The sequence below is a fragment of the Phasianus colchicus genome, chromosome Z (assembly GCF_987193195.1).
Source record: "Phasianus colchicus chromosome Z, bPhaCol1.hap1.1, whole genome shotgun sequence".
Lineage (NCBI taxonomy): Eukaryota > Metazoa > Chordata > Aves > Galliformes > Phasianidae > Phasianus > Phasianus colchicus.
In genome coordinates this window covers 23,715,818-23,730,158 of record NC_143476.1, presented here as the reverse complement: position 1 = coordinate 23,730,158, position 14,341 = coordinate 23,715,818, and the positions used below count along the sequence as shown (strand labels likewise).

At 38.6% G+C, this 14,341-nt stretch overlaps 2 protein-coding genes across 3 annotated transcripts in view; one reads left to right on the top strand and one right to left on the bottom strand.

Moving 5' to 3' along the window:
- The window catches only part of IDUA (alpha-L-iduronidase), a 47,510-nt gene that overhangs the window by 5,666 nt on the left and 27,503 nt on the right, over positions 1 to 14,341 (top strand). The gene's annotated exons all lie outside the window — the stretch shown is intronic.
- SLC26A1 (solute carrier family 26 member 1) overlaps positions 623 to 14,341 on the bottom strand; it is a 38,401-nt gene continuing 24,682 nt past the window's right edge. For both annotated transcript variants that reach the window (XM_031609369.2, XM_090131347.1), the window contains 2 exons: positions 8,271 to 8,921; positions 623 to 6,860 (listed from right to left, as the gene is read on the bottom strand). In XM_031609369.2, the coding sequence (XP_031465229.2) occupies positions 5,340 to 6,860; positions 8,271 to 8,921 (2,172 nt within the window). In that variant the 3' untranslated portion in view covers positions 623 to 5,339. The remainder of the gene's footprint in view (positions 6,861 to 8,270; positions 8,922 to 14,341) is intronic.

Here is a 14,341-nt window from a genome sequence, read left to right as displayed (position 1 = left end):
AGATTTCCTTGAAGGAGTCCAGAGGAGGCCCATAAATATGCTAACGGGCCTGGAGCATCTCCCTTAAGAGGAAAGGCTGAACAACTCAGATATGTTCAGCCTGGTGAAAAGAAGGCTGAGGTGGGATCTGATTAATGATTATAAATATCCAAAGTGAGGTGGAAGGCAAATGGATGAGGCTTAGTGACAGGACAAAGAGGCTGCCCAGAAAGGCTGTGGAGTCTCCTCCTATGAAGAAGACCTGTCTGGATGCATACCTGTGTGACCTATTGTAGGAAACCTGCTTTGCAGGGTGTGTGGACCCAATGATCTCTGGAGGTCCCTTCCAACCCCTGCAATTCTGTGATTCTGTGATCATGATCTTCATCAAAAGAAACATGGCCAGCAGACTTATGGGGGTAATTATTTCCATTTATTCTGCTATTCTGTGGACTCACCTGGAGTACCACAGCCAGTTTTTGGGACCTCCAGTGCAAGAGATATATGGACCCTTTAGAGTGAGTCCTGAGGAGGACCATGGAGATAATCAGAGGACTGCAGCGCTTCTCCTTTCAGCAGAGTCTGAAAGAGTTGGGGTTGATTAGCCTAGAGAAGGCTCAGGGGAGACTTCATAACATCTTAGAGTACTTGAAGGCTTCATACAGGAAAGAGGGAGGGGGACTTATTAGCAGGGAATGTAGTGATAGGACAAGGAGTAAGTTAAGTAAAAAGAGCATCAATTTAGGTTGGTTACTGGAAAAAAATCTCAAATATTAGAGTGGTAGAATACTACTACAAGTTGCCCAGAGAAGTTTTGGATACCCTTTCCCTAGAAGTGCTCAAGGCCAGGTTGGATGGGACTTCAAGCAATCTGATCTAATGGATGGTATACCCTGCCCATGGCAGAGGGGTTGAAAATAGATGATTCCTTCCAACCCAACTATTCTGTGATAGGGAAGACATTTTTTATGATGAGAGTGGTGAGACACTGGAACAGATTGCCCAGATAAGTTGCAGATGCATCGTCACTGGAAGTGTTTAAAGTCAGGTTGAACAACAGGGCTGTGAGCAACCTGATGTGAAAGATGTCCCGTTCTGTGACTGGGTGTTGGGTTAAATGGTCTTTCAAGGTCGCTTCCTACACAAACTTTTCTATTATTCTGTGATTTAGTGTGCCCAGTGGAATAAAAAATGAAGATCCCTAGAACAGGAGTGATTGCTGTAGGAGGAAACCAAACAGACAATCAATCAATAAATAAAAATCCAAAACTGTAATCTTAAAATTCAGCTTGGCTCAGGATGTTGCTTATCTGATCGCATTTGCAAAAAGGTACATTCTCCAAAGATGGCATTTAAACACTGGATAGACAAACAGTAAATTCAGCAACAGTGATGTTTAGAAAGGGAGACAGCATGAGCCCTGCAGATGAACATTGGGCTTGGAAGAAGGAATAGGTTTAAGGTCGCAAATCAGAACAGGAGAAGTTCCGTGCTGATGCTTACTTCTGTGCATTTGCAATTCTTTTTCTAAACCAGTGATTACCAGAACAACATAGAGAGGTTCTGAACAAGATCCCTGTAACAGCAAAGCTGGCTTATATTGTGAGACTGGTGAATAGAAAGGATGTGATCTACCTACAGAAGACAGTGTGTTGGGAGGTTTCACCACTGAGGATGGCCAGCAGTAACATGTTGCTTTTCTTTCCAGTTGTGCTATGTGTAAAAAGGTGATATAAATATTCCACCCAAAAACAAATGCGTCTATGTAGAAGTGGAAAAACTGTCAGTCTTCTAGAGTGCTCTTCCTCATTGTGTGTTCTAATAATAGTTGCCTCAATTCCAAATGCACCCCTATGTTTTAACTCTTTTCTAGGACACCAGACCTACCTTTTGTCCTTTATTCCACATTACCCTTTTATTTTACCACCCATGAAAGTATACCAAGAGGCAAGCTTAAAGAACTGTTATTTTTATTTTTCAGCCAAAAGCACACATTTATATCCACGTCATGAGACATAGGATTCATGATTACACAGGAACTCATAGTTTCTTTCATGGACTGGACAGTTCCCAGGATTTCATTTGGCAGTTCCAATAAATGTAGCTATTTCTGGAACCTAGACCATGTATTCTGGCTATCTGCCAGTAATCAAGAGAAGAGTTGGAAGTACATACTCTCAACTCTGTGCCCAGCTCCATGGGAATCACACAGTCCTCAAGATGAGGTCCTGTTCCTATTGTTATGTAGCTGTACTAAAGTTTGTTGGATACATGATCTGTGCAAGGCACCATAGTGAACAAAAATATTGTCAATATACATGATAGATATAACATTTTCTAATAGTCATATAACAATTTTATTTCAAAATTAGTATTAACCTAGTTGGAATTACAATAATATCCCCAGCTCCTCTCCCAAGTCACAGTACATAGTTCATGGTACAGTAGGAGAGAAGAGAATTGGCAGTTTGTAACATTTTCAGTCATATGCTTAGTCTTGATGCAGACATTAACCTGATGGAACATTAACCTGATGGAAAAGGGCTTACTTTTTTTTAAGTTACATTTTGTGTACTCTGAAGTAATTCGTGGTCTCCCTACATCATCACACTGAAGGCCATTTCCCTGCTGTGTTTTTTGCTGTCCAACTCAACTTGATTGTGAGTCAGATCTGTCAATGAAACAGGTAATGGTTCTTAAACTTTCTTCTGCTGGATGGTTTCCTTCTAGTAAAAGCTCAAGCCCCTTCTTGTGCATAGAAGAGTTTCTCTGCTCTCCTTTGGTGACATTCCTACAAAAATATGATGAAAAATAGGCTTCCAACTTATTTTCTCAGTCTGATGGGTAAAAAAGAACTGCATGGGCAACTTCTGCTTATTTTTCCCCAAAGGTTGCTGCAAGCATACACTTTCCATGGGGATAGTTGTTTTTCTTTCTTTTTTTTTTTTTCTTTTCATCAAGAGTCAAAGGAATTTATATTTTTTTCCCTTTTATGTTCTAGGTTGGTGACTTGATTCATGAAGATAAATGAAATGTAGATTGCTAGGAAATGCTTTTCTTTTCTATTGAAAAAATTTAAGTTGACTTCCAACAGCAGCTTACTTGGTCACAGCAGCCTAAAATTGTCTGTATTGTTACTAATTGTCTAGCTCTAATTCTTGTGAACCCACTTCCTCTTGTGACTTCCTGGCGAAACATTAAAAGAGATACTCCCAGATCAAAGAATGGTTACAAACAAAAATAAACACAACACTTTGTCCTTGGACTTTGTCCATTTGTTTTTATGACAAAAATAAGCCAGTCGTACCAAGTCAGCACTTTAAAGAATTATATTATTTAATTGTTTTATGGCAGGAATTGGCTGCCAGTGGTCAATCTTGTAATATCTAGACAGGCATTTCTGTCAGGCTTACTGCTCTGGCAGTGCTAGCAGTGTACAGTTGATAGACTTTTCTGTAATGAATACATGAGAATGTCAGCATTGAGTCACTTAGCTAATACTGTGCTACTCTCAATCCCTATTAAGACACTTCTTATTTTGTCTTTTGGGAATGCATGGTTTTTTTGTTTTTTTTTAAATGAAATATGTGCTCTTGAGAACCAAACAGGCTCTGGGGCAACTGGAGAACCTCAGTTTGATTGTTTTTCCATTCAGTGACCTGAAAATTGAAAAAATTTCAATTTGTCGGTGTGGCATTTGTTTTAATGGTATATCTAGGAAATAGTTTCAGCATACATGTAATCTATTTCTGGTGTCTGCTAAGTGTACAAAGCACAACTGTGACAGTTTCCTTCTATGCTTGGTTCCACATGTGAACTAGGCATGAATAAGAAGAGAAAGGTAGGACAGCTGTCCTCCCTTTGATGCGGGTAATTTTAGACTTCACTGTAAGAGTTTTCTGTCAATGCCATATGCTAGAACACTAAGTACCGACAGTACTAAAATCAGTACAACTAGAATCAAAATCTAGATGTATGCTTATTTGTATAGAGAGAGCATACATATAAAGCAACAAAACTGACTCTGAGGGTATCATTTGACACCATACAGAATAAATAACTCAATGCAAATTGTCATGAAAATTAACACAGACCTATAAAACATGGGTTATTAGATGTATAACAAAGAATTACTTGGTGGGGAAAAAAAAAGTCAGTAGTATGTAGAATGGTCTGGAGTGTGGTGAGATTTTTCTAGTGTTTGGGGATACACAACTTATAAAGCATTGCTCTACTTGGATTAGTTATACTGCTGTGGACTATATATACTTCGTTAGAAGTGCATCAGAGAGTATCAGTCTGGCATTTTTGACTGACTAACCATTCCCCTACATGGTAGATCACAGATTAACTTCTCATTCTATCCTCTTTTCTCCTGCTTTCTTCACTTACCCTTTTACCTTTGCAGGCTGCTGTAGGAAGGGCACGATGTGCTGCATTGCAGTCTTGGGGTTTCTATTTAGTGATCCTTGTGTGTCCCTTGATTAGAGTTGCATCAACAGAGGTAATTTTGACAGGGTGATATAACTACTCAGGTAACTATATGATTGCCAGAAAAGCCATTCTGTTCTCTTAATCTCATATATCTTTTCTCCTTAGACACAAGAAAATTGTGCATCGGGGTCATGTTTCTTCCTGTGTTACTAGAGGTATTGAAACCTTCAGTAACTAATTAACATATGGTGGTTCCAATATCACAAGTGACTCCAGGAAGTTATCTTGAGAAGATGGTTTTGAGAGAAATGGTGATAGCCTGTGGTTTCTTCACTTGTGGCAAGTTGTGTCATTAGGCCCATGCAATCAAGGTGACGAGGAGAGGCGTAACACATCCCACAGTACTTTATACATTTTACTTGTTTGCAAGTCCTGGGAGTTGCTAAAGTGCATGTCTTGAATGATGGAATGGACAGGGCTTTGCAAGCCAGAGTTTAAACCATTATGTGTCCATGATCAGAGATCCATTGTGTTTGGATATATGGCTCATCCTTCATAACACAAACAACTGGGAGAGGCAGATGGCTCTTGACAGACTTCCAGCCACAGCTGTCCCATGACACATATATTTGGGCATGTATTATAATGGCAGAAGGAGGAAAACTGCCCCAAGATGCACTTCTTTTTCACCCACATTCTGAAATTGAGGTGCAGATAATTATCCAGCTTGTCCCAGCCTGGCCCCGGACTGCATCCCCAGGGGCTATTCTAAGCGGCATCCAATAAATTGCAGAACTCTTCAGGGAACAATGTTTTGTAGGCCCATTACTGTACAAAACCAACAGTGTATCTGATAACTTAATTATTGCAAACTGCCCTTCTCCATCTGTCACTTTCTTTAGCGTATTGTCAAGGAAAACATGGGATTAAACAGAGCAGTCTGCTGTAAGCTTTTGGTCTTTTGCAAACCGCACAGCATTGTGTATACTGTAGAACAGCATTTCTTGCATACTTCCAAAATCTTTCCCAAAGTAACCTCCTCTTTTCAGAGAGTCTATCACTGAGGGATTACAGCAAGCTAAGAGAACAGAAATATTTAACTCCTTGTAGTCTTTTAGAATTTCCTTTAGAGTATTGACTCCAGTGGTGTCCAAAAATGGGATGGAAGAGCAATCTACTACAAGGGCTTGGAAGTCAATTTGCTTAGGGACTAGTTGCAGAGTGGTGTCTCTGCTGCCCAGTCCATTAACAGTTGGTTGATTTTCTTTTTTCAGATGCTGCTTTTCCTTCTTCTCATATTTCTTCCTTCTGGCAGCTTCTAAGTTAGGATCTAGGTCAGTCAGTCTGTACAGAGACTTTAGGAAATAGTTTCTATTGGCATAATAAAGTGGTGCCTCAAAACGGAATATTTTGACCTTTGGAACCAAAGTGAGATTTTCATATTCTAAGTCATCCTCATAAAAGTTGGTATCTTGGATTTGACCAAGTAGGGCTGTCCGTGGCTGCTGTGTCCGAACAATGATGCATAACATGGAGAAAACAATGCCAACTAATAGCCCTATTTCTGTGCTGATCAAGGCAGAGGCAGACATAGTAACGACCCAAACCACTGTGTCCACCTTATTCACATGGTACCGTGCTGGCACATCTCGGAACTTTCTTAGAGCTCCTCGAAGGCTGACAATGATGATACAAGCCAGGACGCACTTCTGCAAGGAGTAGAAGAGAGGTGCCAAGAAGAGTAGTACCAGCAGAACCACCATTGCACTAATCACTCCAGAGACTTGAGTCTGGCAGCCTGTAGATGTTTTCACAAGTGTTTTTGCCAGAGCTGCACTTGTTGCAAAAGAGTGGAAGAAAGAGGGAATGATGTTGCAGAACCCTACAGCAAACATTTCCTGATTGGCTCGGATAGTGTAAGCGTATTTCTTTGCACACATTTCAGAAAGGGAAACAGTGAAGACAAAGCTGACTACTGCAAGAGGTAAGGCATCTATAGCGACACGGATCATTAAGTCAAAACGTGGTACCTTGGGGGCAATAAATCCTGTTGGAATAGCTCCAGAGACACTGGATGAATACACTTCATTTAAGTTTCCATAATGTGACACTAGTGTCGCCACAACAATAACTACCAGCTCTGTGGGAAGAGGGAATTTCAGCTTATGCTTGTAACGATCTCCCAGTTCCTTAGCAGTAACCAGCACAACAATACAAATGGCACTTGTAATGATATCACAAATGTTAGCCTGAGAAATGTTCCTGAAAATGTTAATCCAAGTAATAACAAGCATCCCATGCCCTTGGCTACGTGGGATTTTTATTCCAATCAAATACTTCACTTGAGCTGTTAAAATTGTTAAGGAAGCGCCAGTTGCAAAGCCATCTAGTACTGATTCAGACAGGTACATAGATACAAAACCCAGACGAAAGACTCCCATTAGAACCTGGGGAGACACAAAAAAAAAAAAAAAAAGAAAAGAAAAGAAAAGATAAGCCTTAAATGACACTATGATGCTGCAAGTAAGTACAAGTAAGTACAGATGAGAGAGAAATAGTTGGAGGCAGATAGCATTTGGCTAGTTGAATATTAAAGTAGGAGTTATCCTTTAGTGCTTCCAATCTGCATTTAAAACATGATTCCTGATACTGTTATGGGATACTGCAAAACCAAGGAATGAGTTAGAAGTTTGAAAAATAATCAAATTGAACTTCCTAACTCCAGCATTGTTCTGGAGTTGTGAAGTGGCTTGTCTGAATTTTATTTCCTAAGTCTAAGAGCAGTGGATCAAAAAGTGCTGTTTTATATATATATATATATATATATATTTTTTTTTTTTCTGGCTAAAGGTGACTACAGTTACAACTTGTAGACACTGCTTTGTAAAGAGAATTTGAGTGACAACAGTGACAACCCTAACCCTAAGTTCTCTGGTGACATGGTTACATTAAGCATGTCAGCCTTGTGAACAGAAGGGAAAGTGGAACGAGGCCTTTATGGCATGCCTACAATGAACAGTGGCAGAAGAGACCACAAACTTTCACACATCTGAGGATACTGTCCTAACTAGTTACTGCTGCTTCTTTTGATAGCTTTGGAAAATTTCCTATTTTATTGTTCATGTACGTGATCTGAAAGTTCTTAGTAGAGGGAAGGTCTTCCCTCTTAATTCTTATGCAGACAATTCAGAGGTATATTCATGGTGCTTCCTTATTTGTTCTCTTGATATCCTTATGATGGGCAGCAGATTGGTGAGTGTCCAATAGTCCAATGAAACCACTGTCTGAAAGTTAGTTTAGTCTACTTCCTCATTTCCTTTCTTCTTTCTCTCCTTTCTGACTTATCACTGGACAGTGCTTTGGTATAACATAGCACCTGGTAGGGAAACATTGAGCAGTATGTTCTGAGCTAGTGTAGAAGTAGGTGAATGAGCCTGCAACTTTATTAAAATATCTAGGGAGACAACATTATTTAGAATCACAGAATCATTGTTTTATTGTTGAAGTACATAGGTACTTCAGAATTTCCCGCATGATGAGATTTGTATTTGATTCACAGTCCCATGAAATCAGCAAGACTAAGAGCTAGTAGTGTTAAAGCAGTGTTACTAGTCTTGCAAAAGATTGTTGTTTTACTTGTGCTTGCTTGAAGCTGATAAAGATGCCTACATCATGTTTTCTCTGAATTGCCTGCAGAGTTAGGCTTCCTGGAGAAAACAGTCCAAGATCATTCAAGTGAAATGATGCTGATTGATTCATGATGTCTCTCATGGAAGGACAGTCAAAACAGAATTTAGGTTATGCAAGAAAGCTTTAGGAATTTCATACTTTGTCTCTAAATATCAGCAACTACTTACCTGATACACTCCAGCCACAAATGTCAGGGCTGTAGCAATGCCAATGGCATAGCATTCTTTTCCACATTCAGCATTCATCCCCTCAGTGGTAAAGTTGAAGACAGTTGTGTTGGACTGGATGTCAGTCTGCAGGGAGCCATGACCCAAGGCTGGTGTGGCATCATCATTCAAGTCAAACCCAGCTAAGAGAAGTTCTCGGTCCACAACTTGTCCCACCATTAAACTTATCAAGCTGAAAATGCCAACTGAGACGTGACGAGATGTGCCCATTAAGAAGTAGATGATGTTGGCAAAGAAAGATGTGTAAAGACTGTAAATGGGCTTCAGGCCTGCCAGTAGTGAGTATGCGATTGCTTGGGGCACCAGAATGATCCCAATCACTAACCCAGACATAACATCACCCCAAATGTACTCTTTGCACTGGTACTTGGGAAGCCATCGTAAAACAGGAAAGAAGTCCATTACAAAGTTCTTCGCTTTCCTTGGTGTGCAGGAGAAGCTCTTCCTCAGCTTGGCTAGCACAATCTCTTTTGTATTAGCCTTCACACGAGTCTTTCTTTCCATGAAAAAGCAGGAAGAAGTGTTGTTTTCCATCTTCGTAGCCTCATGCGGTCTTTCCATTGTCTTAGTGTTTACTTCATGTATTTTTTCCTGCAATGTGAAGAAAATGCCTCTTAGATTGGAGCTAGTGAATGTTTTTTTAGCACAGATGTATTATAATAATAATAGTTTGTCCTCCTTAAAAAAAGCTTCTAAGGAAACATTATCCCAACACAGGGCTCTGGTGGCTGGGCACATAACACTAAGAAACAAATCTTCAAATTGGTCCTTTTGTACAATACCTTAAATATGCCTCTGATTGAATCCAGTTTTACTAAGAAAAAAAACTGAGTTAAAATAGTCATCTCTTTGTATGACAAATAATTCCATCAGCTCTTCCAGATGCTGCATCATGGAAGTCTCTGTCATAGAGGTCTCTGTCGTAAGAGGCAGCAGTTGATGGTGTAAAATAAGCTCATAGTAGTGGGGAAGGGTGTGGTCTTTCTAATAGTATATTTCTAGTAACTGATGTGGAATTCATGTGTGTTACAGTGATCTGTCACTGCAGATGTCCTCAGCACACAGTGGATGGTTTTTGCTAGTAGAACTGGCTAAAACAGAGTTCCTTGGAGTGCAGCAATTTAGTCTCAGGCAAAAAATTGTGCACAAACCACCAATGACTCTTAGAGATTTTGTGTAGTACTAATAACTGCTGTGTAACATCTGGAAGTATGATTGATTATGATTGATAGACAAATGCATACATTGCCAAGCCTGTAAGCTTTTTAAATGCAGGCACCCATAATAGAGGGTGGCTCATTATGAAGTGTTTTATGTCTGTCCTGTTTAAGGTGTATGTCCTGCTTAAGAACCTTTTCCAGCTTCTAACAGATACTTTTGTCAGGAAATTGAAAACGAATATAAACTATGTGCATGAAGCCAATGCAAAAGTCTTAAAAAAAAAATATTCAAGGTATTGTTTTGAATCACACAATGTAAGTGCTATGGCCATCCAGAGTTTAATACCTCTCGAAACAGGGTGCTTAAATGTTTAAAGTATGTAGTTCATAGTATGGCAAAAGGCAAAAAAATAGATTATCGTTGGAGATGTGTGAAGTGGTTGTCCAAACTGAAAATAACCTGCATTTAGTAGTTTAAGTATATTTTTAAATATTACTAGATTTATATCCATCCCAGATACATTAAGTAATCTTTGACTCCGACTGTGTACATTTGTAGACTGTGTACATCTGTGTAACAAGAAGTTACAGCTTCTTTCCATCACAAAAGAAAAGAAATTACAGTTCAAGTGTAATTATTTAGAAAGATCTATGTCAGTTTCTAGTTGTATTGTCAAATTTAGTTTTGACTCTACTGTATTGAGAGGTTATGGTAGGCAAGACATTCCTAGATAGCAAGGCTAGATCTAACCTTCATTAGAATGCAAAGGTGAGAGAAAAGAGAGAAGTTATAACACCAAGAAGATTACTTAAGAGCATATAATTAAAGTTTATGGAATACTAAACGCTAGAAACTGTAATGAAAATACTCGTTTAAAAAGATGCAAAAAAACAGTGCTTCCTCTCTTACCTAGATCAGTTTGAGAGTCTTGTACTTGAGGACTGCAAGTTCTATGCAAATGCCACCTACTTCTTACAGCCAAGTGAATTCAGACAGCCAAGAAATAAATACAGTGGCCTTGTTTAACGTAGTTACAAGCTAGTGGGCAGTTCAATATCCAGTGCTTGCTTTTGATAGGCCACTTAAAAAAAGGTTTTATTGGCTTCTGTACTCTAGGCTCAGATGCTTAATTGTACAGTTACTGTCTGCTGTCTTCTGATCTTGCAGAATTTACTTACAAATAAATTTGTGTTAAAAAGAAATCAACAATAAAACAGCATTAACAGACATTTGCAGTCTGTGCAGCTTCCTGAGGGGATAATAGTAGCTTTTAGTACATAATATTTTTAGAATAGAGTTTCTCTGTCAAATCTGTTAGGAGATATTGTGTATGTGTGATAATTTTGTAGTACGTCTTAGCTGTACTGTATAATCTGTATCATATCTGCTCTGCTGGATAATCAGAATGGTAGTTTGTTGTAAACGCAAATTAAAAAGCTTATTTGGAAAAAAAAAAAACTTCCTATGTATTCTTTCAGAATTTTAGCCTAAGGTTAAAAAACCTTCCTGATGGAAAAATGTTTTTGAGTTAAAATGCAAATACTAACATGAGATCCTTTTCTTCAATTCTTTTTCCTCACAAAAATAAGGACTTCCTTCCTGTAAACAACCATTTCTTCTACTAGATGTATTTTCAAACTGCACGTCAAAAGAACAGGCTAGCTGTAAAATAACTCTAAAATGAGTTTCCATTTTTGGCAGGTACTGTTAATGGTTATAGCTTAATTGAAGCTTTTAGAATGTAGTAAAGCCACAACAAATAATGGAGGGGGTGTTGTTACCAGCAAAACATTTTTCAGCTATGTAAACCAAGAGTTCTTAGACTGCCAGTAGCTCAGCAATAACTTAGTTGCTTCACTAGATGGAAATGGCATTCCACTGTGAATACCAGCTATCACCCTTACCTTTGTGTAGCCTAGCAGAGAGCTGGGTGCTCTTGCCTCCTCCGAAAACAGGATGGGGAAGGACAAATCTGCATACTTGCATGAATGACTAGCCAGTTGATTCTGGCACTGAGATACAACCATTCTTCCTCAGTGGTAATACTTGAGCAATATTCAGGCACCCTAAGGGTGTTAATGAACAGATTCCTCTGCCGTTTGGCTGAAGTGACTTTTCAGTCACTTCAGGGACAACACGTTTCCAGCTGCCTCTTACCCACCAAAGCTTCACGGAACATAATATTTGCCTTTATTCAAGTGAAGGCTTCCCATCACTTACTGAAAGAGCTGTTCTTAGTGGCAACATGCAAATGAAGCATGATATAGAACAGAACGTGTCCATCTATTGCATTTAACTTAGATATTGGAACATTCTCAATTGTTCACTACATGTGAAGGCTGCATGCTGCATGTATGACCTATTTATATCATATCAAAGTAATGGGTAATTTTTGGATGTTTGGATGTTTGGAATCTTAAAGGTTAAGTTTTTTTTCAAATTCTCCATGGAAATATGAGCAAAAAACATATATATTATTTTCTGTTTTAGCCTGAACCTATCATTTGATCAGGGTAAGTGCAGTGATTCTGTTTATCTTGTGAAGTAGTGAAGCAAAGCAAGGAATCAATCAAGCTGAGCAAACTACTGATTTTCCAACTGGCATTAGTCCTTGTCTTTCTTCCTGTCTTTTCACCATACCATGGAACTGACAATAGCTCTCTCAATGAGAGGAAGCATTCATCACAACACCTTCAGTGGGATTTATCTTGACAGATTCCCTGACAGGCAGTCCCTGGTAGGACGCATGTAACCATTCTCCCTCAGTTGTTTTCTGTGAAACAGCACAAGCTGGAAAAAAAAAAAAAAAAAAAAAAAAAGTGTCCTGATGCATCCTTTTCTTTCCCCATCATGATCTTCTTCCACAAACCAAAAAAAAAAAAAAAAAAAAAAAGAAAAAAAAAAAGAAAAAAAAGAAACTGTATGTCTAAAAAGCACAGGAGGGAAAAACAAGATGACCCTGCTTCTCTGTGCTAAAGTGATCTTAGAAAAGCTGAAATCACAATTCTGCACTAGCATCACTCTTGCTGTAACAGTAACTGCCAGTGTAAGATGGGATGAAACTCTATTATGATTCAAGCTAAGTGTTGATGCTTGCATTTTTTTCAGTGTTCAGTGAAAGACCAGCTAAAAGGTAGTATGGGTGGAGCAAGTTTTGCATTTGTAGTCTGAAATTTTATTGTAGTTTTGTTGCATAAATCACAGAAAAAACAAGACACCTCACTTCATCTAAGTATTTGATTTAAAGTGTGTTGGTGTTGAGCCAAGCTGTTCATATTATTTGTATTTCATATCAGCAGCCTTTTCTGCTTGTAAGAAACCTCTCTTGAACTCCAGTGGCTGTGACTACATTACTGTTCTGTTTCTGGGCATTAACATAGTTCTGAAAAAAATCCCGATAGCTTCACCTACTGTGCACTGATTCAGTGTGGAGCAGAGTGTTATGCATGCAAACCAGCCTTTTTCAAAGGAAAATACCCAGAAGCTTTGCCCCTGTGTATCCTGATTAATGGTGATAAAAAAGCCTGAACCAGAAATTGTTTTTTTGGGTGAATTTGAGTAGATGTGGTAAGGATCTGAACTAGACTGAAATAAAATCGTCTGAACTGCTTATAATACAATACTGTTTCAGCATTTGCTGCTTTGATTTATTAAATTTTTATTGTAAAAATAGCGTGGGAACGTTGATGTAGATAATAAGTTTTAGGAACAAAACAGGAAAAGTAAAATGAATGTTTCCTTCTGTCTTGCATAAGAAATTGTGTTTTCGGCATTTGATAACCAGGGCCTAAATGTGCTTGGAAGCAAACTTAAGGAAGGTGCCCACAACCAAAACCATTTATTTAAGAGCTGACCTAGGAAATTTTCCCACTCTAGGCCAAGAATACTGCGGTGCTTTTGAGGAAAAGCATGTGAAACTTGATTGGAACAGTTTATTTTGACTAATTGGGCAAGCTGCCATGGCTTTAAAGCACTTTTCTATTTTTTTTTTTCAATTCTCTGCTTATATGGAAGTGAAAGAGGAAAAAAATATTTACAGTTCCATATTTCTAACTAAAATCTCAAAATCACAGTTTTTACTTCAGGCTCTAAATCTAATATAGCGTTTCCAATGCAGCTTAAGATCTTTTTCAAATGTATGCATTCACAAAATATTTGATTCAATTCCTGTTTCCTCAAAGGATTGACCCTTAGTATAGTGTCTCAGTGAGAAAGAGGACTACCTCAGATGCTTAAAGATCCTAGAGGTGGTATGCTGGCCAGAAGAGAAATCACACAGTCAAACAACAGCTGTTTTTTAAGATCACCCATGGAATGATCAGACCTTGGAAATAAATAAAAAGGTAGTTAGATTGGTTCTCCAGGAACTATTTTTCTTCACGGTTTCCAGAACATGCTGATCAAAATACAGGGAAGATTGTGTTGTCCTTCTGGAGAGTTCTAGGGCATGACTGCCAAAGAGACTTTTTCTGTGGGGGCTAAAGAGCATTCCTTAAAATCAGACTTCTTTCTTTTGGAAAGGTAGCTGGTCCAAGTGAAAGTCTGCTTTTTAAAAAAGTCTTCCAATACAGCTCTCCCCAGACCTTAGTCTTCTGTTGCAGTGATAAACAGAAAACTGTTTTATGCCCTACGCTTTTGCTGGATGCCTTCACCATGGCTGTTAAGCCATTTTAAGCTGTTGTAGAGAAAAATAAATAGATAGCTCGTACTTGTGTTTTTTTCCCCATTATCTTCATTGTTATCTTAGGTTTACTACAACCAATGCAGACAATGCTTATGGTTTCTTTCTCTTATCTAACTGCTCTGAAGATGCTGTTTTACTAATAATACTCTCTGAGCCAGCCAAGCTT